The following is a 24,769-nucleotide window of genomic DNA, read 5'->3' on the forward strand; positions in this document are numbered from 1 at the left end:
CATTTGAAATATGTCCGTGCGGGAACAACCATCGCAACCAAGATGGACACCGCAAATGCTGGACATATGATGAGTTTAGCGGCTCTGCAAAGACAAGATCCTTACATCAGCACGCTACTTGACGTTACCGGCCAAGTGGCCCTCTACAACTTCAACTCCAGAGCCAACCAATGGGTACGTTCGGAGGGGGGGGGGGGGGGGGGGGGGTAAAACAAAAACAAAAAAAAAACAAAATGGGAGAAACCCGGGCAGTGGAAAACAAACTTGGCGCGGCGACGCCAACTCCGGCGAGTAAAAAGAGCTGTGTTCAATTCCTGAAACTTGAATCTTCGCTTAAGTGGCATTGTGGGCAAATACACCAAATATTACAATGTCCGGCGGGCGTTTATTTTAAAGGGGCAACTTTGGCTGCTCATCGCGCGCCATGTTTTGAGATTTTGCAGACAGCATCGTCGGATGTACCCCTCAAACCAGAACGTTTCTTTGCGTCTTGCGGGACAAATGCATCCGTAATCCAATTCTGCATCCTTGCGGTCATTCTGACAAAGCTTTGGTAGCCTATATCAGTAGTTCTCAAAGTGGCCTGACTGCAGGGGTCATATCAAATCTTTTTTTTTTTTTTTTTGCATAGCCCTGAATCACCGAAGTCTCAAAGGTCTTCACAGATAAAAAGAAGCCATATTGAGACTTCTTTTGCAAAAAAAAAAAAAAAAAAGAAGTCGTCATCTTTTTGTTATAGGTACACATCAACATCCCCTGCTCAAAGCTCCCAGAAGAGGAATGAAAAACTCAAAAACCCCAATATCTTGACAGCAGGCAAAACCATTGGGCAGGAACCTCCCCACAGTCCATCCAGGTGGACCGCAGCTGGTCGATCAGGGCCAAATGGGGGCATTTAATCATCTTTCACCATCTAGACCCCCTTCAAGCCGGGAGAAGGGGGCAGGAAAAAGAAGAAGAAAGCTGCAGACAGACCCATTAACTAAATGCTTGCGAGTATAAATGTGTTTTTAGTGGGGATTTAAAGATTAAAGAACTGAGGTTGGGCTGCGCGAATTTCTATTGGTAGGGCATTCCAGAGTACAGTGGTACCTCGGTACTCGACCATAATCCGTTCTGAGGTGGTGGTCGAGCACCGATTTGTTCGAACACCGAAACCAATTTTCCCATAAGAAATAATGGAAAGTATGTGTGCACAAGTAAATGTGCACAAGCAGTACATGATAAAGATAAAGATAAATAAAGCATTATAAACCATTTTGTATAATTACTTACGTTTTGGAGAGTGGTTGATGGCATACAGGAATGGATGTGGAGAGGACGGGAGGGAGGGTTACTCCTTCCATGATGACGCTAGCTAACTGCGACGCGAGGTCGGACACTCGTACACCACGTTCATATTTTGCTATAATTTCCTTCTTCAGTTCAATAGTGGTCCTCATTGTTTTCCTCTTTGCCTTCCCCTTATCACTGTCTTTCTTTGGACCCATTATTAAGGGCTAGAGCAACACGAAAAAGTTTAAATCCGGGAAGAAATACTCGAACAAACGTCTTACTCCGCTGCCGGTCTGAGTTGAACTGGCGCTTACCCGCTGGCCGAGAAGGGCCGAGGAGCGCGTTCGGGTCGGCTCGGCTAGTCGAGAACCGAAAATCTGTTCGAGGTCCGATGCATTACCTACTTGAATTTTTTGGTCGAGCACCGATTTGGTCGAGTATAGAGGCGGTCGAGTACCGAGGTACCACTGTACTGGTATGCGAATGGAAAAAGCTCTTGATCCCATGGGCTTCTTTTTAGCCCGCGGGGTCGATAACAAACCGGCATTTTGTGACAGAAGTTCTCGGGACGGAACATATGGTGATACTAAGTCAACGGGATAGGTAGAAGCTAAACTGTGAAAAAGTTTATAAGTAATTAACAACACCTTAAAATCACATCTCATGTGTATTGGAAGCCAATGCAGATCAGCTAGTATCAGAGTAATATGATCAAACTTTCTCATCCTTGTCAAGAGTCTCGCTGCTGCATTTTGTACAGACTGCAGACTTTTGATGCAGAACATTGGAAACCCACAAAACAAAACGTTATAATAGTCAAGGCGCTCCATGAAATCGTTTGGGTTATTAATTTTTTCAGCATTATCGGAAATGGCAACGTGGTGCCCGCAAGCGCTGGGTACCTCCGGAGTATCAAATGAGTAGCCTGCAGACCTTTTCTAAAAATAGTTTACAAGTGATACAACTTTATGATTTTCTAGGAATTTTACTAAAGATTTTGCATATGTTACACATACATTATATATTAAGCATGATTTACATATTTACGACTGCCGTTTCTTAATTCATGTGAGAAATCAATAACATGATCAGAGTCATGTCATGTAAAATAAGATTACCTTTATTGTCTCCAGGGGGTAGTTTGTCTCGGGCAAAAGTGCTTTGACCACAACAGTGTTATAGCAAACATACATATAAACACACACGCACATTAAAAAGAAAAACAACAACAAAAAAACCACAGCATAGCAGCTGTTATGACATAAACTGGTAGTCCTTCGTATTACTCTGCACCAAAGGGTCCACTGTATTTAATGTTAGTGTTGCATGTATAACAACACTGCCTTCCAGTGATCACTGTTTTCACTGCAGTGCTCAGTTGGCTTCATATTAGATAAGCACTCGTCTTGGGTGTCTCCTACTTCATTAAAAAAAAAGGTTTTGACAATAATTTTATAATTTATTGTTTATATTACTATTGTAAAACACGAGAATTCTTGTCCATTGCATTGAAAGAATTAAGGACATTAATTTATAGATTCAGTGGACAGTGGTTAAAGCGTCCCTGACTTACGTTATTTTCATGTTGCGACGTGGAATACTGAGTTTTTTCATCCCTTCTTTATAGTATTTTCCCGGTTTTGCGACAAAAACAACTGTCATGACCCTAGCGGCTTGGCTGTATTTGTGTTGTTTTGTCTCCATCTGCAGGCATTTGTAGGTAATTGCACTTATTTACTATTACACTTATTATCAGTTGCTGTCACACTGCCTCCCTGGAATGCGTCACTGCAATTCTGGTCTGCTATTGGTCGGTGTCTCCTCACGGAGATAGTGGTCTGCTATTGGTCAGCCTTACTCGTTTCAAAATGTCGGAACGGTAAAGCTTTGTTCGATTGTGAGTGATGTTACTGCTTAATTAAAAGTTGAAAGGGTTAGCCATGGGTCCCAAGATTTCTAGTGATGTTAAAAGAGAGAAGTAAGAAGATGATTTATATGGAAACGATGCTGGAGATAACCCTTATTAGGGATTATGGGCATAACAAGCGGCACTCAAAGATGAATAAATCCTTTCTATATTTTTTTATTTATGATGTTTTCTGATTGTATACATGTATGTTATATAAACGTAGCACTTACTATATTGGTACCAATTTTTAATACGTATGTACAATTTTGATGTTTTTATCTGGAGTTCTAAATGCATTAGCTATTTAGCATAGGTTTGGATTACCCGTCATATGGTGAATTCGCCTTACGAGCCCAACCGCGGAACGGATTAATCTCGTAACACGGAGGCCCACTGTACCTATCAATTTAATGCTTAAGTATCTGGGATTGAATGTCCGAACTCTTTAAAAAAACGTGAAAATATGTGCCTGGCTTTGAATGAGTATCGATTTAGTATTGATTTAATACTTGCATTACGTATCTGAAAATTAATTTCCTTAAATTACTTAAGTATCGATCTAATACGGTGACTCTGTATAAGATTTAAACCGATTTTCATTAAAAATGAATACGTTAAATTATTATAAATTAAAAAAAAACTTGCAAATAAATGTGTACTTAACGACCAACAGTATGTTTTAAATATAATCTTCGGTCTAGTTATCATGAAATGATATGACATGGAGGTTGGCACTCCTCCGGAGGTCGCCATGTCTCTTATAGCTATGGACAGCAGGAAGAGGTGTGTACAGTATTGCTGCATTTACCGTAATGCCCCTAAAGCCAAAGATTACACTTACTCCCTTTAAGTATCTGTCCAGACTCTTAAAATCAAAACATGAAAATACATCTCTGGCATTGAATGATTTCATATACATGTATTTTTAAAAATGCAATAATTTTGAAACTTGTCAAAGTGCATTTTGAAGCAGCAAGCAAAGCTGAAGCGTCATTTGGTTTGATAATGCTATTTCCTGTATTTTTTTTTTTTTTAACAGGAAAAGACTGACATCGAGGGCACCCTCTTTGTGTATACAAGGTAAGAACATCATGATTTGTAGCAATCTTATCTGATTTGACCTAGTGTGTTCATCGCGAGCAAAGCAAATGGAATCCAAGATGTGTAAATGTCGGCCTGCCAAGGTCTGCCGCACCTTACCACGGCTTCACCATCATGAACCGTCTGAGCGCGGAGAACATGGTCGAGCCCATCAACAAAAACCTGGAGTTCCAACTGCAGGAGCCTTTCCTCCTCTACAGGAATGCCAATAGTGAGTACCCATTTTCCACTTCCAACTACTGCCATGAAAACTGCGCAATATGTTTTCATTGTTATTTTGATGGTTTTGTTTTGTTATTTTGATGTCTGCGACAGCAATGTTGTAACGCTCGCTTTTTTTTTTTTTTTCGCTGTCCTTCTTTCTCCTTTATTGGGATGCGTGAGTGACAAAGTGCAATGAGATGAGTCCTGATGATGCGTGAGAGACAAAGTGCACTGAGATGAGTCCTGTAAGACAGGGGTACTTCAACTTTTTGAAGTCAGGGACCCATTTTTGGAAATCAAATTTTCTGAGGATACCCATTGCAAATGTTTGCATGAACAAAACAATACAAAAAAAATATTTTTTAAACCAATTATTAAACCAAACTTAAGGGGACAGTTTTTTTCACCAACATATTCAATTTGACGTGAACTTATATATAACTTATATATGTTACTTTTCAGCCATACTGAAGTTTAGAAAATAAAAATTGCAAATTGCACGCCTCCTCATAACAAACTGGGTCAATTTCCCCTAAACAGGTTGCTGACAAATATGAAATGTATCAGGGGTTCTCCAACTTTTTGGAGTCAGGGAAATGTTTGCAAATGTTTGCGGAAACGAAAAAAAAAAAAAATTCAAATGTATTAGCGTTGTTAAATTTAAAAATGGAATAAGTGGCCTTTTTATTCAGCAACAGATTCAATTGACAAGTATATTCGTTACTTTTCAGTTATAATGAAGTTTAGAACATAAAACTTGCGAATTGCACGCCTCCTAATAAAAATGTGGGTCCATTTCCAATTGTTTAGTCCAAAACATTATCAAATCAAATGACGTTTTAGCTCTGATGACCTCAAAACGCATTTTCACAAATTTCAATATGATTATGTTTTGAAAAATATATGAAATCATTCAATGCTGGGGACGCATTTTCACATTTGTTTTTAAGAATCTGGACATTCAATCCCGGATACTTAAGTCTTAAATCGATACTTGACTGTTCGGATTCTTAAAGAATATGTGAAAATGCGTTCCCCGGCATTGAATGATTTCATATTTTTTTAAAACGTAATCTACATAATCACAAATATAATTGTTGTCAAATTGAATCTGTTGCTGAATAAAAAGGGCACGTAATCCATTTTGAAATGTAATAATGCTAATAAATTTGAAATTATTTTTTTGTTTTTGTTCCCGCAAACATTTGAAAGGAAAATTACCTTTCTAAAAGGGGTCCCTGACTTCTCGTTTGACAACCCCTGATTTATTGGATGACAACTCTCGAATGTGCTTCCAATTTTCTGCGCATAAACTTGCTCTCCTAAGCACAACAGCCTAGCAAATGAAGCCATGCACATATATATCCAATTAGTGTTCTCTCTGAGGTGTGGTTGGCCTTGAAAGGGTTGGAAATTGCACACGTAGTCTTCTTAACGATTCGTTTATTCCGCTATTACTCCATTTCCGCTCATCCAAAACCCCACAGCCTCGTAAGTCCTCGCGACAACACGCAACATGTATAATAATAACAATCTCCCCTTTCTTTAAAACAAAACAAAAGAATAAAATAAAATAACAGGGCAACAAGTTTGAACATCATTAACAACAGCCACAAACAAATCGCTTCAATGTGCGCATACACCCTCCTCTAAGGCTTTCAATAGCATGAGGGTTGAAGCGCCTTTTTTCGTTAAACAATCAGCTAGTTGTAGCTTTGCATTTGACCAACGTACCTCTTTGATTTTATTAGTTTGTAGAAGCTCTTTAATACTGCTGATTTCTAACCTCTTTTCTGTGACTTGTTTTGTGGATTTAAGAGCATCAAACAGGGAATGATTGTCTGTGACACAGATGAGAGGAAGAGGTTTGAGGTCAGGATTTCCAGTAGTAATCTCAGAATAGAGTGTAGCCAGGAACAGTTCATTGTCAATCCCATCTGACATGGCAAGTGTTTCTCCTGCCAGTGTGCTCCTTACTACACGCCTGACTTTTTTAGACTGCCAAAACAGCGGGGAGAATCTTCCATTTTTTCCCATGAGAGCAATCAATGTACCTCCTTGCGTGCCTCCGTCTGGAAGATTACCCAGCGAGGCATCACAGAATACAGCCAAACTGAAGTCATCATTGTTGCCTAAATACTGAAATTTAAGTGTGACCTTCTCTGACTTAAGTTTGCGGATTATTTTGTTGACTTCAATGATGGACTGAACAGAAGCATTTTTAATGTTTGATGCCAGGCTGCATACATCAAACATAACATCAGGTCTTGTTTGTTTTGCTACCCACAAAATCTGTCCTATTTAAGACCTCGGCTGGTCTCTCTCCAATTCGTTCAATGAAGCATCATTTTGTATAGCACGCGCTTTCAGTATAGGAACTGGTTGTAGTTTGTCAATGTAGGTGTGTTGATGCACCTGCACTACACCGTCAACAGTTACAATGTCCATGCCGACATATGAAAAACTCTCATGTTCTTCTCGACCCACATGAAATACAGATTTCAGTACAGGGATAACAGTGGAAATGAAGTGCTCTGACCCTGCCCAAAAAAAATCATCCACATGACACGCCAGTTGTCCTATCACCTTAGACTGCTCATTCTGCCAATAGAACACTGCAGGGTCAACTTTTGACATTTTACCCCCAGTCTTTAGCATGAGGTGTTTGACTTTGTTGTACCAATAGAGGGAGGCGTCCGCAAGTCCATACACACATTTCTTTAGCTTCCATACAACACCATACACACCAGCTTCTGGTGGTGGACAGATATAAATGTCTCTCAAGAGTTCCATTCCCTGCAAAAAGGCAGATTTAATATCCATAGAATGAATTTTCCATTTGTTTTGACATATCACAGCTAAGAGCAGTATGAGTGACTCTGACGCACACGTGGGAGAATCTTTTTGCAATTCGTGAATATTGACTTCCTCAAAACCTCTTGCCACAAGGCGAGCTTTGGGAACAATTCCCTTGGAAGTGTCTTTCAGTGTACAAACCCATCTAGTAGAAACACATCTTTGTCCCCTGTCACTTATTTCTTCAAAAACATCGTTTTTCCTCCAGTTTTCAATCTCTTGCTGTTTAGCAACATCAAAAGAGATATCTCTTGCAACAAGTACATCAGCATCCGCATTTTCATATTCTGTTTGAAGATTTTCAACTTGTGCCATATTTAACGCTCGTTTTTGTCCCTCACTTCCATTAGGTTCAAGATATTGTAAATTGTACCAGTTTTTGTACTGCCCCTTGGCTTTTCCTGCTCTGCTTAAAACTCTAGCAGTGTGTTGGGTATCATCATTTTTGTTGGTAAATGTGACTACTTGCCCTGCTCTCAATTTGACATCAGTAGCAGCAACAGCACTAGTTACATCATTTTTGGTTACTGTCTCATCAGTTTGTTTTTCAGTTTCTCCTCTAACTGTTTGTCTGTTGTCAGTAACATGTTCTTCTTCTCCATTAGCACTATGTTCATCATCAGAACTCTCTGACACCTGATCTTGAACTTCGCTTTCATTTTCTTTGCACTTTTCGGGAAGACAGGGCAGAGCAGGCTGACTTTCATTTTGCGCATTTATTTTATTTAGCCTGGATTGGTGTACTCTGACAAGCATTCCACCATGTCTGATGAACACAACTGCTCCGTCCCGACCAATGACTACAGCAGGACCTTTCCACTCTGAACTATCAGCTTGTTTATAATACACTCTGTCTCCTGTTTCATAATTTTCATCTGTACATGAGCTGCTTGCGAAGTGCTCTTTTTATTCTTTCTGAGCATTCCACCTCTGTAAAAGCTTTTCTAGCAGCATGTAATGCTGATAGATGTTCTCCTACTCGACTACCCATATTGATGCTCCCTAGAGCAGGTCGTTTATCAACCAGAACAGAAGGAAGGCTTGGATTTTGTCCAAACACAAGCTGATGTCGACTATATCCATGCACATTGATCATAGAGTTTTTTGCCATAAGTGCCCAGTCTAAAGCAGTTTGCCAACCACATACATTTTCTTTTTTTTACCTTTAAAAGGATCTCAGTCAAAGTCATATTATGTCTTTCTAGTAGTTCATTGCTCCAGGGGCTGTATCCCGCTGTGGTCTTCGTCTCAATGTTGAATTTTTCTGCCATGTCTCAAATCTCCTCATTGTTGAACTCGCCACCATTGTCCGTAAAGATCCGTTTGGGAGCACCATGAACACTTATCCATGAGTGAATGAAAGAGTTGACGATCTCCGAAGGTTTCTTGGTCCTCACCATGTTTCCAGCGCTGAATCGTGTAAAGTGGTCGATGATGTGGAGGTACCAAACACCAGGCTCGAGCTCATATAGATCCATTGCCACTGTCTCATTGTATTCTGACGCCAAGGGTAATCCAACAGCAGGCTTGGGCTTTGTCCTGCGATGTTTCTGACAAATTTCACAATAATGAATGAGCTCCTCCTGAATGGCTAGACAATGTCTGTCGGTATTTCCAGAACTTTGAATAAGTCTCTGTAGCCGGTCTGCAGAGGCGTGACCAAATTGCTTATGAAGCTTCAGGAGCACTTTGCGTTTTTCTTTAGAAGACATCTCTGTTGTAACTACAAGGACTTCACCTTCCTTGCAGTTTTCATTTATATTTTCATCTCTGATATCCACACAATAGTGACCTGAGCTAGTGAATTCTAGAGGCACTTGCTGATTAAACATGACAACTCTGTCTTTCTCTATATCTAGGACTGTACCTGCTTTCTTTAAAGACATTTTGCTCAACAGTAAAGGAATATCAGCTGGCACAACTTCGGTTTCAATGTGGCATTTTGTTTGCCCAATTTTGGCAGGTATTTTTACTTTTTTATTTGAGCACACCACTTGTCCATCTCCAAATCTAAAACGCCTGCAACTTGGAGATTCTGTTTGCAACAGCTTGCTGATTTAGTTCAGTTCGGTGATGTAGCTGTCCAGCCACTTCTCACCACACACAGTGCGTGTGCAAGCAATGTCAATAATGGCTGAACCCAATGATTCAGTTAGGAATACCTCAGAGTCCGTCATAACTTTAGTAAACAGTGTGATGTTACACTCATCCACACTGTCGTCTTCTGTTAACTTGACTTCATTTCTACGATGAGGACAATCTTTTGCCCAGTGGTACGTGCTTTGACAAATGGCGCATTTTGTCCGCTTACCATACTTGTCAAGTGGATTTGTACCTTGTTGCGGCTGTCGTTGTCCGCTCTGCGTTGGAATATGGCTTCTTCTAAATTTATCAGTCATTCCAGACTTTTGATCGGTGAAAAAAACTGCATCTTTAACTTCACTGCCGTTGCCCACTCCGGGGATTTTTCCTCCAAAAATCCGCTTCAACGCTGATTTCATCGACGTAAAAGTCAATTCCGTGCACGCTGTAAGTGCAAGCTGTCTACTCTTCTCTTCGAGACACGACATATCGAGGAGTTTAAATGCTAACACAGCGTCAGGCAAAGTCATATTGTACCTTTTCATGCAGTTGTATCTTTGCTCAAAGTCGATTATATAGTCAGCTATGGAAACCGCACTGTCTTTAGATATCGAATCAAAATAAGAATTTGCTTCATACGCGCGGTCTTTCTCTTCTCGTAAGAACACTGTGTCCAATTTAGTGAGCAATGTCTCCATATTTCCAACGCGATTTCTCTGGCTCTTCCTTCGAGTCCCAGAGCCACCGCGAGCGCTTGCTTCTTCTTATCCAACTCCGTAACCAGTCTCCAAATGCTGACTTCATTTTTCCAGCACTCATATGGCCTGGTTTCGTCGAATTTGGGTGGTACTTTATAATTGGAAACCATCCTCTGCTACCATTGAAAGGATTGGAAATTGCACACATAGTCTTCTTAACGATTCGTTTATTCCGCCATTACTTCATTTCCGCTCATCCAAAACCCCACAGTCTCGTAAGTCCTCGCGACAACACATTACATGTATAATAATAACAGACCTGATTTCCAACCCCCAACAACCAAAGCACAAGAAGCCTGATATAAGATAATGCATCTAATTAGCATACAGAACGCAAGCAAGCAAGCAAAGACTAAAACTGAGATTAACACGATTAAATAATATATATATATATATATATATATATATATATATATATATATATATATATACAGCGATCCCTCCTACTTGGCGGTCTCAGATATCGCGGTCTCAGTACTTCGCGGGCTTTTCCAGGAAAAATTAAAAATATTTCAAAATTAAAAAAAATGCGCAAAAATGAAAAAAATTGAAAAAAGAAAAAATGTACATTATACAGTATGTATTCATCAAATAACTTAAGTAATATTAGTTAATAACTGTTAAGAATTCTTCAAGCGTTAGAGTTGGTGTCTTTTTTTTATCTTATTTTGAAATGCGTGCTTTTAATTTGTCGGGTCACGTTGCATTTCCGTTTCCTATTTTACATTCTCTGTGCATCATTCGGCTCGTTACGGTGACGTAGTGAATGACAACGTAAGCTCATATTTATAGTTTATTATCATTTATGTTGATAATGCATGCTACTGCCTATGTTTAGTAAGTGATGAGTGTTTATTCTGTTTATGTGTTCGTTTGTGTCGAGATTGCAGTTTATAGTTAGTAGTTGTTGTTAGTTGTTGCTAACCCGCTAATGTTGGCTAAAAATACAGTAAATTCATAGATTAAAGTTTGGCAAGTGTTTATATGTTAGTTGACAGACTTTAACATTGTTGTTGATTTATTATTCAACAGGTACTTCATGATACACCATACATGAGCTAAAATAAATGTGAAGTTCAACGTGATGACTTGCGTACTCTTTCACCGGAGTCTTGGTGCAGATAACCAGTCCTGAGAAAAAATTCTCAACAAACTAAGTAATATTAGTTATTTAATGAATAAGCAATAATGTTAATAAGGATAATGTAATGTTAAATAATAGAAAGGAAATAAAATATGCAAAAAATACAAAAAAAGGATTGTTTATGGTTACTGCGGCTATATTGGGGCGTACATAGAAATCTAGGAACTGATACCCGACTTCGCGGGTTTCAGACTTCGCGGGGGGTTGACACCCCCCCCCCCCCCCCCCCCATTAACAGCGAAGTAACACTGTATATGATTCTTGAGTGTGTGAGTGTTCAATTTACAAAATACGTAACCATTAAATTTTATTATAATTCATAATTCTTGACTTATTTTCCCCCTTAATTTTCCCCTTGTAATTCATTGCAATTTCCGTTATTTTTGCATGAATGTATATATATATATATATATATATATATATATATATATATATATATATATATATCACAGTATATATATACACAGTATATATATATATATATATATATATATATATATATATATCACAGTATATATATACACAGTATATATATATATATATATATATATATATATATATATATATATATATATATAATAAAAATACAGTGGGCCCCCGTGTTACGAACTTAATCCGTTCAGCGGCTACGCTCATAACTTGAACTGCTCGTATGACGGGCAATCCAAACCTATGTTAATTAGTGAATGCGTGCAAAAACCTTTTGTAAAAACATCACAACTTTATACACATATTAAAAATGAGTAACAATCTACTGTACAGGTAAATTAAATACACTTATACAAAGGAAAAATGACATTTACCTTTGGGGCGACGTGACTTGAGCTGGGTGGTGGCGGAGGGGAGCAGAGACCAACCCGCAGAATTTATTTATTTATTTTCTTAAACAAGAACTTTTCTCAGATTAAAACATATCACCGGCGATTTCCTTCTCTTTAATCCATAATAGAAGAAGCCTCTCCATTTTGTTGTCGAGCGAGGTCCGTCCCCCGGCAAGGAAAGTCTTGCCCTTGGAAGATTGCCAAGCGGTTACGTCAATACTCACGAGCAAGGTTAGCTATGCTTGCGCCTCCTTCGTATTTTTTTTATTATCTCCTGCTTGGTTTCTATTGTCATCATCCGCTTACTTCTTCCTTTACCGCCACTTGCAATTTTAGAAGCCATGTCTAACAGATAAAGTTTGCAAAGTCTTCACAACATTCCTTCCTTCAGTTTTTCACTCAATTTCTCTCCTTCCTTCCATCCCGACCAGCTGTGCCATCAAGCTAGATAAAGGCGTTCGGCCAATAGCATATCAGCATTTCTGCGATTGACGTGACGCCGGCCAATAGCATCTCCGTGACTGAGTCCATGACTGACACCATGACTGTGACATTGTAAGAGCAATAGCGTTCAACGGTGCCGTGATGAGCGTCAACTTCTGAATTAGTTGACGTAGCAAAGCGAAAATAAATGTACGAATACTATGGCCGGCATGTCGGATTGTTCGTAAGACGGAAGATTTGTGCGTAAGTGGGGGACAAAAAACTCCGCGGTCCACGCTCGTAAGTCGAAATGTTATATATATATAGATATATATAGATAGATAGATAGATAGATAGATAGATAGTACTGTATGTGAGTACCTCTGAAAAGGCCAAATAAACACTTTCCCAGTGTTCTTAGAAACATTTCTTCTTTTTGCTCGAAGTCTCTCTGGTATCTTGAGTGGTATTTGGCCCGTGAAATCTTGAGGAGACTTTGCTGCTGAAAATTTTCCGCAGGTCCGATGGAAGGTTGAGGTTCAGCATTTTTCGGTCGTGAGTTCCATACAAGGTGGTCCTTAGGTTCAGTGCCACCACTTCTTAGTGCACATGCCACTAAGAATGGGGGGTGGGGGGGTGGGGGTCAAAATTTGAGAAAGTAGCTGACTGTGCTCCCTCCAAGGCAGTCCATCACAAGTCTGAAGATGAGTTTCATCAAGGCGACAAGCAAAGAATTGGAGCGTTTCCCCAGCTGTTTGCTGATGAGTAAAAAGAGCATAGCCAAGGTCAACGTCAATGGAGATTGCTCCCCCTTTGGGTTTTGCTTGCACTTCAACCTGCCTGGAATGGAAGACATGACTTCTCAGGAAGTGTCCAACTGGCCTTCTTTTCCACCGTCACTGCAGCCTCTGCATTTCCGGAATCCTTCCAAGTCAATAGAAACACAGTGTTCCTCTGTGTCTCAGTGGACGCTAGCTGAAAATGTACAAAGAAGTCTCAGTAGTCGCTGGACGATGGAAGATCAATAAGATCGTTTGGTCAGTGAGCATCCCATCCGTATCGGCTTTTGTCTTTTTGCCATCCCGTCTGCCACGCTCCTCAAGGCTAGGCGAAGCTGCTCAATGGCTGTGTAAAAACGTAGGTATTCTTGTTTATGTGGTGCCACGGTCCCCTGGGCTACAGGAGGTGTTGTTTGGATGCAAATGTCTTGGTCGCTATGTGACGTTAGCTTCTTGAGGGACTTCTGTCCTCTAGCATACAAATGAGTGAAATAGGATTGGACGTCAGGTTTAAGTGCAATCAGCTTGGAATGACAATCTCGTGCTTCCACTGCACAATACAACATTCAGCGAAATGATCAGAAAGGGTAATCGTCCCCAAGGTCAAACTATGGCTGTCAGTAAACATTACAGGCAACATTCAAAGCAACAATTTTTCTAAACTGTCAAGTTGATGCCATGGGGAAATGAAGCCCTTGTGATATTTTTGACTCTTATGTGGTGCTATTGGTTTCAAAGATAAAGGCTAGTGCAATGGAAATGGAATTTCCTCTGCATCTGCAGGACAAGGGTGCCATCTAGAGAAGCTAAAATGTGTCACAGGTGCTTCGTAAGGCTTCATTTTCACACCACCGATGGAACTGTCACTGAATACTCTAGTCGCGTATACGTACTTGAACGAAAGTGTAAAACATGCTTTCCTTTTTCCTTGCAGTGGGTATCTACAGTATTTGGTTCTACGACAAAAGGGATTGCCAGCGCATTTCTCAGCTTATGGTGAGGTAAGTGTGGATTAGGTCTACAGAGCTTTGTCATTGTGGCACTTGTCACTTTTTCCTTGTAGTGTGCAATATGAGTTATTATATTAATAAAGTAATATAATGTAAAGTAATATAATGCGGCATGTAGGAGGGGCCAGGGATTGTTGGAACTTCATTTATATCAGTGGTCCAGCCACCGGTCCGCGGCCCAGTCCCAGTCTGTGAATCAACTGTTACCGGGCCGCATGGGCCACAACCCAAATCATGATGTTTTGTTACTGATTTGGTTTCACAGTCCTTTCATTGGTGCTTTGTTTGGCTTGAGCTTTGTTTTTTGGCACCCTCTTTGCTGCTGTTGATATACATTTTGTAGTCAGGAAGGACTGTGTGCCTTCACTTGAGAGCAGTCACACGTTGTTCTATCTCTCTTTGAAATGTGGTCCATGTCTGTCTTTAAATTGATCTTTGGATTTAAGAATGCTGTTATTTATGATAACGTACTCCAAATGAGTTTGCTTGTTCATCCAACAACTTGTGACTGTGGATAACATGCTAGCTAATGTTAGCTTGTAATAAGTGCTGCTTTGTATGCGTTTAATTTTTCAGCATTTTGGTTTGTGTCAGGTACTACTTCCCTTTGCTATATGTAAACATATGCATTGAATGAATGAATTAATGTTTTGTATTGAAATGAATAGCATTTGTAATTCAGTTATATGATTGACTTTATCTAGTGCTTCTCGAGTAACTGGGTGGGCCCCACGGGGGGGACGTGAGGTGATGAGGTGAGGTGGGGCATGGCTGACCCGAGGGACCACACTTTGTTTTTGTCATGTGTCAAGTGTATTTGAAATATACTTTTTTTTGTTTTTTTTCAGGCACTTTGGTGCACTTAGGTTATTTGTTTCTGTTTAAGACTAATCTGTAGAAAAGCTGTAAAAAATAATTGACAGTTGTTTGTTAGTTTTCAAAAGGATATAGGTTTAGGTATACAGTGATCCCTCCTGCTTAGCCGGTCTCAGTATTTCACGTTTTTTCCAGGAAAAATAAATATTTCAAAATAAAAAATCTTTTAAAAAATGTGCAAAAATGTACAAAAATTGAAAAAAGCAAAAAAGTACATTATACAGTACTGTATTAATCAAATAATGAAGTAATATTAGTTAATAACTATGTTAAAAATTCTTCAAGCTTTAGAGTTCGTGACTTTTTTTTTTATCTTATTTTGAAATGCAGGCTTTTAATTTGACGGGTTGCATTGCATTTCCGTTTCCTGTTTTACTTTCTCTGTACGTCATTCGGCTCGTTACGGTGACGTAGTGAATGACAACATAAGCTCATATTTATAGTTTATTATCATTTATGTTGATAACGCACGCTACTGCCTATCTTTAGTAAGCGATGAGTGTTTATTCTGTTTTATGTGTTTGTTTGTGTAGAGGTTGCACTTTATAGTTAGTAGTTGTTAATTTTTTGCCAACCCGCTAATGTCGGCTAAAAATACAGTAAATTCATAGATTAAAGTTCGGCTAGTGTTTATATGTTAGTTGACTGACTTTACCATTGTTGTTGATTTATTATTCAACAGATACTACATGATACACCATACATGAGCCATGTATGAAATGGTGACGTGATTTCTAAACCGTTGCATTAAGTGTACAGTGATCTCTCCTACTTTGCGGTCTCAGTACTTAGCGGGTTTTTCCAGGAAAAATTAAAAATATTAAAATATATATTCATAAAATACATATACATATATATATATATATATATATATATATATATATATATATATATATATATATATATATATATATATATATATATATTAAAAAATGCGCAAACATGGAAAAAGTACATTATACAGTACTGTATTCATCAATTAACTAAGTAATGTTAGTTAATAACTGTTAAGAATTCTTCAAGCGTTATAGAGTTCGTGACGTTTTATCTTATTTTGAAATGCATGCTTTTAATTTGTCGGGTCGCGTTGCTTTTCCGTTCCCTGTTTTACGTTCTCTCATTACGGTGACGTAGTGAATGACAACACAAACTGATGCTTATAGTTTATTATCATTTATGTTGATAACGCACGCTACTGTGTATGTTTAGTGAGCGATGAGTGTTTATTCTGTTTATGTGTTTGTTTGTGTAGAGGTTACACTTTATAGTTAGTAGTTGTTGTTAGTTGTTGCTAACCCGTTAATGTCGGCTAAAAATACAGTAAATTCATAGATTAATGTTCGGCAACTGTTTATATGTTAATTGACTGACTTTAACATTGTTGTTGATTTATTATTCAACAGATCCTACATGATACACCATACATGAGCCAAAATAAATGTGAAGTTCAACGTGATGACTTGCGTACTCTTTCACCGGAGTCTTGGTGCAGATAACCAGTCCTGAGAACAAATTCTCAACAAACCAAGTATTATTAGTTATTTAATGAATATACAATAATGTTAATAAGGATAATGTAATGTTAAATAATAGGAGAAAGGAAATAAAATACGCAAAAAAAAAAGATTGTTTATGGTTACTGCGGCTATAATGGGGCGTACATAGAAATCTAGGAACTGATACCCTACTTTGTGGGTTTCAGACTTCGCGGGGGGTTGACTGCCTCCATTAACCGCGAAGTAGGGGGATCACTGTACTTAAACAATTTTCATATGTTTATCTTATTTATAGTCTGGTTAGCATCGAGTGGGGGGGGGACTTAAAGTTTTCTCTTTTGGAGGTGGGGGGGGGTATAATTGAGAAGCACTGACATAATCAATAAACAAATTGGGGATCACTTATTTATCCCATCCAATACCTTGTCTAAAAAAGAGCAAAATCAAAAAATGGCCAATTTTGTTCATCCAAAAGAAATTGAAAATGTTTTTGATGGGCCTTGGTTACCACATGGACTAATCTGCCTTCAAATAGCAACAATCTATCCAATCAACTGTGGAAGCAAGTGTAATTAGACCTGCCTGTCACACTTTTCCTACTGCATGTACATTCTCTCCTCAGAATCGTAAAAGTAGAAAGTGATCACGCCCAGAGGCGCTCGCCAGAGAAGGCGGAGCCAAATGGGCCCAATGGCGCAACCTTGGCACGGCCTGGGGACATCCTGGAGTTGCTTACCAAAGCCAAGGAGGAGTACCATAAGGTAACAGGCTTACTCGGGTTGAAAGCATGTCTCAAGAGAGAAAAACTTTCACCAATGCTCTGTGCTGTCTCTTCATACTCCCAAAAGACCTTCACACCGCTCAAGCTTTTGAATCTTTATGCCTGTCATACAGACTCAGTCTGCGGATGCCGATGTGAACACTTTGGGAGCTTTCGACCACGTCCGTGCTTCTCATCCCTCTGCCAAGGTATGCCTGCGTCATAAGTAAATAATGAGTCGAGCAGACCTCTGCCAACAGAATGACATTCCAAGTTTTCTTGTCAGACTACACAATGAAATTCTTATTTTGTTAACTTTCCCAAGAGACTTACACTCCACACAATAGAACAAATAATAACATAAACAATTTTAGGCAATAAGGGCTGTGATAATGGACTAATAAAGGAATAGGCTTACATTTCCAACATATTATGGAGTAGATGGAGTGGAAGAAACTATATACCGTACATATGAGGATGAGTGCAAAATATAATATCATGTGATCAAGATCATGCATCAAATCTTCAAATTATGCTAAAACTATCATTCTCTAAAAATGTTTAAAGAAGTCGGCAGCTCTCGAGTCTTCACTGTTTATTGCATACCTCATGGACATTCATAAACTTGACCGTGACTGATTTGTCATTAACCTGAGCCTTCAGCGCCTTTGACATAATTTTCAGTCAAATAAAAAATAAAAATTCAAAAGTGCCTTTGTTGTAGCACCTCAAAAGCAGAGCCATTTTTTTATCCATAGATGTTGATGTGTTGTACTGTCGTGATAAACTATAACCTTGTCAATAACTGGACATGCATAAACAAATGTGATTTGCATAATTATGTTCTGTGGCTATGTCTGTGTGTTTTTTTTATCTAGATATGTATATATGTATAGATACACACACAGGGCGGCTCGGTGGTGCAGTGAATAGCACGTCCGCCTCACAGTTCAAAGGTCCCAGTTTAAATCCACCTGGCTCCGGCCTTCCTGTGTGGAGTTTGCATGTTCTCCCCGAGCCCGCGTGGGTTCTCTCCGGGCACTCCGGCTTTCTCCCACACTCCAAAAACATGTATGGCAGGTGAATTGGACTTTTATACTTAAGTGTGATTGGGTGGGTGAATGGTTGTTCGTCTCTGTGTGCCCTGCGATTGGCTGGCAACCAGTTCAGAGTGTCCCCTGCCTACTGCCCGAAGCCAGTTGAGATAGGCGCCAGCAAGCCTGCGACCCCTGTGAGAATAAGCGGCTCTAGAAAATGGATGGATGGATGTATAGATAGGTCTGATGCCACTGAATATTTTGAGCAGTTGAAAAAAAAAATCATAAGTGCCTTTGTTATGCCACCTCAGAAACAGGTGGTGATGTGTTGTGTTGAGTGATAAATTGCTTCTTTCAAAAACTGGCCATGCATGAACAAATTCTGTTGCTATGAATTATTGACATATTCAATGCTCTATGTCATATGCAATGATCCACAAATATTTTGTTTTTATATGTCGTGGTAGTAAAACGTTTGGACACCCCTGGTCATTTTCATGATATTCCTTTATAAATCATTGGTGGTTCAGATCAGCAATTTCAGTAAAATATATCATCCATCCATTTTCTATAGCCACTTCTCCTCACAAAGGTCGCAGTCTCGCTGGCGCCTATCTCAGCCTGCTTCGGGCAGTAGGCAGGGGAACCTGCCTGAACTAGTTGCCAGCCAATCGCACACAGAGACGAACAATCATTGACGCGCCCATATATATATATATATATATATATATATATATATATATATATATATATATATATATATATATATATATATATATATAGGAAATTCTTGCCCTTAGAAGATTGCCGAGCGGTTACGGCCATACTCGCGAGCAAGGTTAACTATGCGTGCGCCTCCTTCGTATTTTTTTATTATCTCCTGCTTCGCTTCTATTGTCATCATCCTCTTACTTCTTCCTTTACCGCCACTTGCAATTTTAGAAGCCATGTGTAACAGATAAAGTTTGCAAAGTCTTCACAACACACCGACCAGCTGTGCCATCAAGCTAGATGAAGGCGTTCGGCCAATAGCATATCGGCATTTCTGTGATTGACGTGACGCCGGACAATAGCATATCGGCATCTCCGTGACTGAGACCGGGACTGTGACCTTAATCGACCAATAGCATATCGGCATCTCCGTGACTGAGGCTATGACTGTGACTTTATAAGACCAATAGCATATTGGCGTTTCCGTTTAATGCGACAATAGTTAGTTTTGTTGGCGCAGCAAAGTGAAAAAAATAGTGCGGACACACTGACCGGCATGTTGGATTGACAAATTGATTGAAATAAATAAATTGAATAAATTGGATTGAACAAAGATTTAACAAGAAAATGTTTGGCTTTGTTTGAATTTGTGACTTTCTGGTTGATGTTGTCCTTGACAGAAGATGCATGCCATGGCGAAGCAGATCACCGTGGAGGAGCTTTTTAGCTCGTCCATCCCCAAAGACCCATCATTGCCTGCCATGCCCGGACAAAATTGCGGCCAGGTGCCGCTGGGCTATCCACAAAACACTCTGGGTCCTCCCTGCCCGGCCGCTGAGGATCCCGGGCCCAAGCAACATCAGCTGGGACGGCTCCTGGAACATTTTGCGCTACGGCCGAGTCCCATTTTCCAGCCGGTGGGCTCTCTTGGCCCGGAGGCTGCATATTCCCAAAGTCAAACACTTTGCGCTGGGTCGGCGGCGGTTCCTCGTGCCTATTTGGAACAGGAGCTGCTGGCCTCGCTCAAGCCCCCGGTCCAAGTACTGGATGCGGACATCCACAAAGCCATCCTTCCGCCCAATTTCCTGCCCAGCGCCCTGTTACCACCCCACAACTTCCAGGAACGCATGAAAGAAGGCATGGCGCAGCTCCCACAAGAGAGGGCCCTCAACAGGATCAAACCTCCATCAGTGAGTTGGCAGCTCCTCCTTTACGGATACTTGGCTTATAAGTACCTTAACTGCAATAAAAATTGAACTTTGCAAAACTTAACTACTGAGCTTACAGTGTTTATACAGGTTACAGGTTAGTCTAAATCTAAAAAATACAACTGCAAAATGAATTAAGTACAGTACCTGCAATTTAAATTAACTTTCAAAAACCATTTACTACTTTTTACATTATTTATACGGGTTACAGATTACTCTAAATCTGAAAATAAAAAACAAGTGCAAAGTTGCATAAGTACCTCACCTGCAATATAAATGAACTTTCAAAAACTACTTTTTACAGTGTTTATACAGGTTACCGGTTAGTCTAAATCTGAAAAAAAAAAAAAAACTTAAATTGTATTACTACCTTACCTGCAATATAACTGAACTTTGAAAAAGAGTCAACTACTTTTTGCAGTGTTTATACAGGTTGCATGTTTGTTTACAGCTGAAAAAAACAAGTGCAACGATGTAAAAGTACCTTACAAGCAAGATAAATTTACTTTCAAAAGCTTATCTACTTTTTCGGTGTTTATACAGGTTACAGATTAGTCTAAATCTTGGTTTGCGTTACGCAGCTGTGCGCTTTTCTTTTCTTCGCTCGCAGGCGGTCCCCTTGAGTTCGGACCTCGCCTCAGACTCCGACTCCTCCATGCTCATGTCCCCCAGCGCCTTCCAGCGGTCGCTCGCCGAGTCGGCCACGCCACAAGTAGCCCTGCCCCCCTCGGAAATCCCAACTGCTTCCATGCAACCCTCCTGCAACAAAGCTCAGCTCCAGAAGACACTCATCCACCTCATCAAGGTATGGTCTTCTCAAAGATGATTTTTGAGAAGCTGCAGCCAGGTGGCCTTGAAACACATGTGACTTACATATACAGTGGGCCCCCATGTAACTGGTCATTTTTGATAGCCAAAAACCTCTCAGTCAAATTCATTTGTTTGGATCGGGGGAAAAGTTCGATTGGTTTACCCTCTTTACCCACACTTTAGCACAATGGACTGTTTGCGTCCTACCTTGTCCTACCTAAGGCAAAGAGAATGTGTGTGTATATGTATATATATATATATATATATATATATATATATATATATATATATATATATATATATATATATATATACACACACACACACACACAGTGGGCCCCTGTGTTACGAACTTAATCCGTTCAGCGGCTATGCTCGTAACTCGAATTGCTCGTGTGACGGGCAATCCAAACCTATGTTAATTAGTGAATGCGTGCAACGCGTGCAAAAACCTTAGGTAAAAGCATCACGACTTTATATATATATATATATATATATATACTGTGTATATATATATATAATATATAATATACTGTATATATATATATATATATATATATATATATATATATATATATATATATATATATATATATACTGTGTATATATATATATAATATATAATATACTGTATATATATATATATATATATATATATATATATATATATATATATATATATATATATACACTGTGTATATATATATATATATACTGTATATATATAATATACTGTATATATATATATATATATATATATATATATATATATATATATATATATAATATACTGTATATATATATGTATGTATATATATATATATATATATATATATATATATATATATAATACACACACACACACACACACACAGTGGGCCCCTGTGTTACGAACTTAATCCGTTCAGCGGCTATGCTCGTAACTCGAATTGCTCGTGTGACGGGCAATCCAAACCTATGTTAATTAGTGAATGCGTGCAACGCGTGCAAAAACCTTAGGTAAAAGCATCACGACTTTATACACATATTAAAAATTAGTAACATAATCTACTGTACAGTTAAATTAAATAACATAAATATACAAAGGAAAAATGACATTAACCTTTGGGGCGACGTGACTTGAGCTGGGTGGAGGTGGAGGGGAGCAGAGACCAACCCGCAGAATTTATTTCTTTTCTTAAACGAGAACATATCACCGGCGATTTCCTTCTCTTTAATCCATAATAGAAGAAACCTCTCCATTTTGTTGTTGACCGAGGTCCGTCCTCTGGCAAGGAAAGTCTTGCCCTTAGAAGATTGCAGAGCGCTTACGGCCATACTCGCGAGCAAGGTTAACTATGCGTGCGCCTCCTTCGTATTTTTTTTTTATTATCTCCTGGTTCGTTTCTATTGCCATCATCCGCTTACTTCTTCCTTTACTGCCACATGCAATTTTAGAAGCCATGTCTAACAGATAAAGTTTGCAAAGTCTTCACAACACACCGACCAGCTGTGCCATCAAGCTAGATGAAGACATTCGGCCGATAGCATATCGGAATTTCTGTGATTGACGTGGCGCCGACCAATAGCATATCCGCATCTCCGTGACTGAGACCTTAATCGACCAATAGCATATCGGCATCTCCGTGACTGAGACCGTGACTGTGACCTTATAAGACCAATAGCATATCGGCGTTTCCGTGACATGCGAGAGTAGTTATTTTTGTTGATGCAGCAAAGCGAAAAAAATAGTGCGGACACACTGACTGGCATGTTGGATTGTTCGTAAGACGAAAGGTTTGCGCGTAAGAGGGGGACTAAAACCGCCGCCGTCCACGTTCGTAAGATGAAAAATTCGTAAAACAGGGAGTTCGTAAACCGGGGGCCCACTGTATATACAAGCTGGCCTTGTCCAATAGTTTACTGTGCCGAGCATTATACATACAATTTAGATCCTACCAGCCGCATGATACCTTAATGTTTGTTGGCTTCATTGTCTTCATTGATAGGGCAGCTTTATCTATTCTATTCTGAGTCAGTTTCAAACGACCTTTCCTGTAAAATTTTCAAACTATGCCTCCATGGAAGCTAATATCAGACACTTTATGGTAAAACCAAAGGAGGAAAAATAATATTTAACAGGAGATGAAAGGCTCAGGCTATGCCAAATGCCAATTTTTCTTAAAACATAGTCAAGAAATGCTGGAATGAATGCTTGATTCTGCATTGATAGACTAACGCAGTGCTTCTCAATTAGTTTTTGCAAAGTCCCCTCCGAGGAAAGAGAAAACCTTTCACCCCCCCGCACCCCCACAGGAATTGCCTATTCATTTATGTAGTAGAGGTTCATTATGAAGCAGGATGCAGAACAATATTAGTTTCTTCTAAAATTTCAGCCAGTGGGATTTTGTCATCATCTACGGCAGGGCTGTCATACTGCTTTGAGCTTGCGGGCCGCATAGAGGGAAATCTACTCCCAAGTGGGCTTGACCAATAATGCCATGGCATCTATTGATAGAACTTGAAAAGAGCAATTTCAGATTTATTTTTCTTTTTTATTACCGTCCAAAATATTACACAACATCACTATGAATTATAGAAAATGAACATTACTAATATCATAACACATTTCAATTTTGACACCTCAAATCATGGGTGATCATCAAGTGGCTTTACCATGAAAACAATTTCTTCCAAAAGCAGTTGTTGGGCTAGTTTTAGATGGATTTGATTTCATGTAATCAATTGCATCTAAAGCTTGCGATGAGAAATGAAAATGAATGAATGGTCCAAATACAGAGATGTGACGACAACATGTTGTGACAACAGTGAATCCAAGAGTTTTCCTTCCGCAGAATGACCCCGCCTTTCTGGAAGCCATCCACGAAGCGTACCTGCGGAGCGTGTCCCAGGACCTAGGCGAGCTCAAGCTATAAGTAGCCCCGAGGACGCCACTGACCCCTTGCGCCATCCTGATTTTGTCATTGAGTAGAACCGGGACCAGTGGTGGGAGCTTTTTTTTTTCCCCTTCTTCTCCTTCCAACACCGGGCACAACACATCCTCAGCCGGGGTGTCCTCAAGCTTTATGTCCCTCGTTCCCTCTCTCCAGCAAGACATTGTGATTCATGTAGCGCTTTCACAACAGCTACAGCTTGTGCCATTCTGGAGAATTACCGTTTTAATCACAGCAAAAACCCAACAATCATTTATGCTTTGATTGATGAAGCACGATCTTCACGTAAACTTAACACTTCCGCTCATCCCAACTCATTCTGCTTACACCATGCCACTTGTCACAGAACTGAATGGAAAGACCTCTGGCGTTTTTGAGTACAAATTGAGAGCATTGCACCATCACCGCCACACTTAAGCTAATTCGGTGGTGCTCAAAGTGGGGTCTGTGAAATCAATTGGGGATATGTATAGTATACATGATTATATATGTGTGTATGTTAATTTCATGTTATTTTATATTAAAAGTGAACGTAATCATGATTCTTCAATAAAGCAATCAATTCAACCAGTTTAA

The 24,769-nt window shown here is 39.4% G+C and overlaps 1 protein-coding gene across 1 annotated transcript; it reads left to right on the plus strand.

Moving 5' to 3' along the window:
* dcp1a (decapping mRNA 1A) lies at nucleotides 1-24,769 on the plus strand. The gene is made up of 9 exons (XM_088436048.1): nucleotides 1-174; nucleotides 4,224-4,264; nucleotides 4,369-4,496; nucleotides 14,287-14,353; nucleotides 17,357-17,495; nucleotides 17,629-17,703; nucleotides 19,923-20,432; nucleotides 21,061-21,255; nucleotides 24,095-24,769. The coding sequence occupies exons 1-9, from the start codon at nucleotides 43-45 to the stop codon at nucleotides 24,173-24,175; spliced, it is 1,368 nt and encodes a 455-aa protein (XP_088292174.1). The 5' UTR covers nucleotides 1-42; the 3' UTR covers nucleotides 24,176-24,769.

Source organism: Hippichthys cyanospilos, chromosome 2 (genome assembly GCF_059441005.1).
Source record: "Hippichthys cyanospilos isolate Australia breed blue-spotted pipefish chromosome 2, RoL_Hcya_1.0, whole genome shotgun sequence".
In the NCBI taxonomy this organism is placed as follows: Eukaryota; Metazoa; Chordata; class Actinopteri; order Syngnathiformes; family Syngnathidae; genus Hippichthys; species Hippichthys cyanospilos.

What these genes read in the sequence shown, in the direction of transcription:
- dcp1a (XM_088436048.1), top strand. Translation starts at nt 43, where the DNA reads ATGGACACCGCAAATGCTGGACATATGATGAGTTTAGCGGCTCTGCAA. An exon ending in ACTCCAGAGCCAACCAATGG is followed by an intron (nt 175 to 4,223) that starts GTACGTTCGGAG and finishes TTTTTTTAACAG; the next exon opens with GAAAAGACTGACATCGAGGG. An exon ending in ACAGGATCAAACCTCCATCA is followed by an intron (nt 20,433 to 21,060) that starts GTGAGTTGGCAG and finishes CTTCGCTCGCAG; the next exon opens with GCGGTCCCCTTGAGTTCGGA.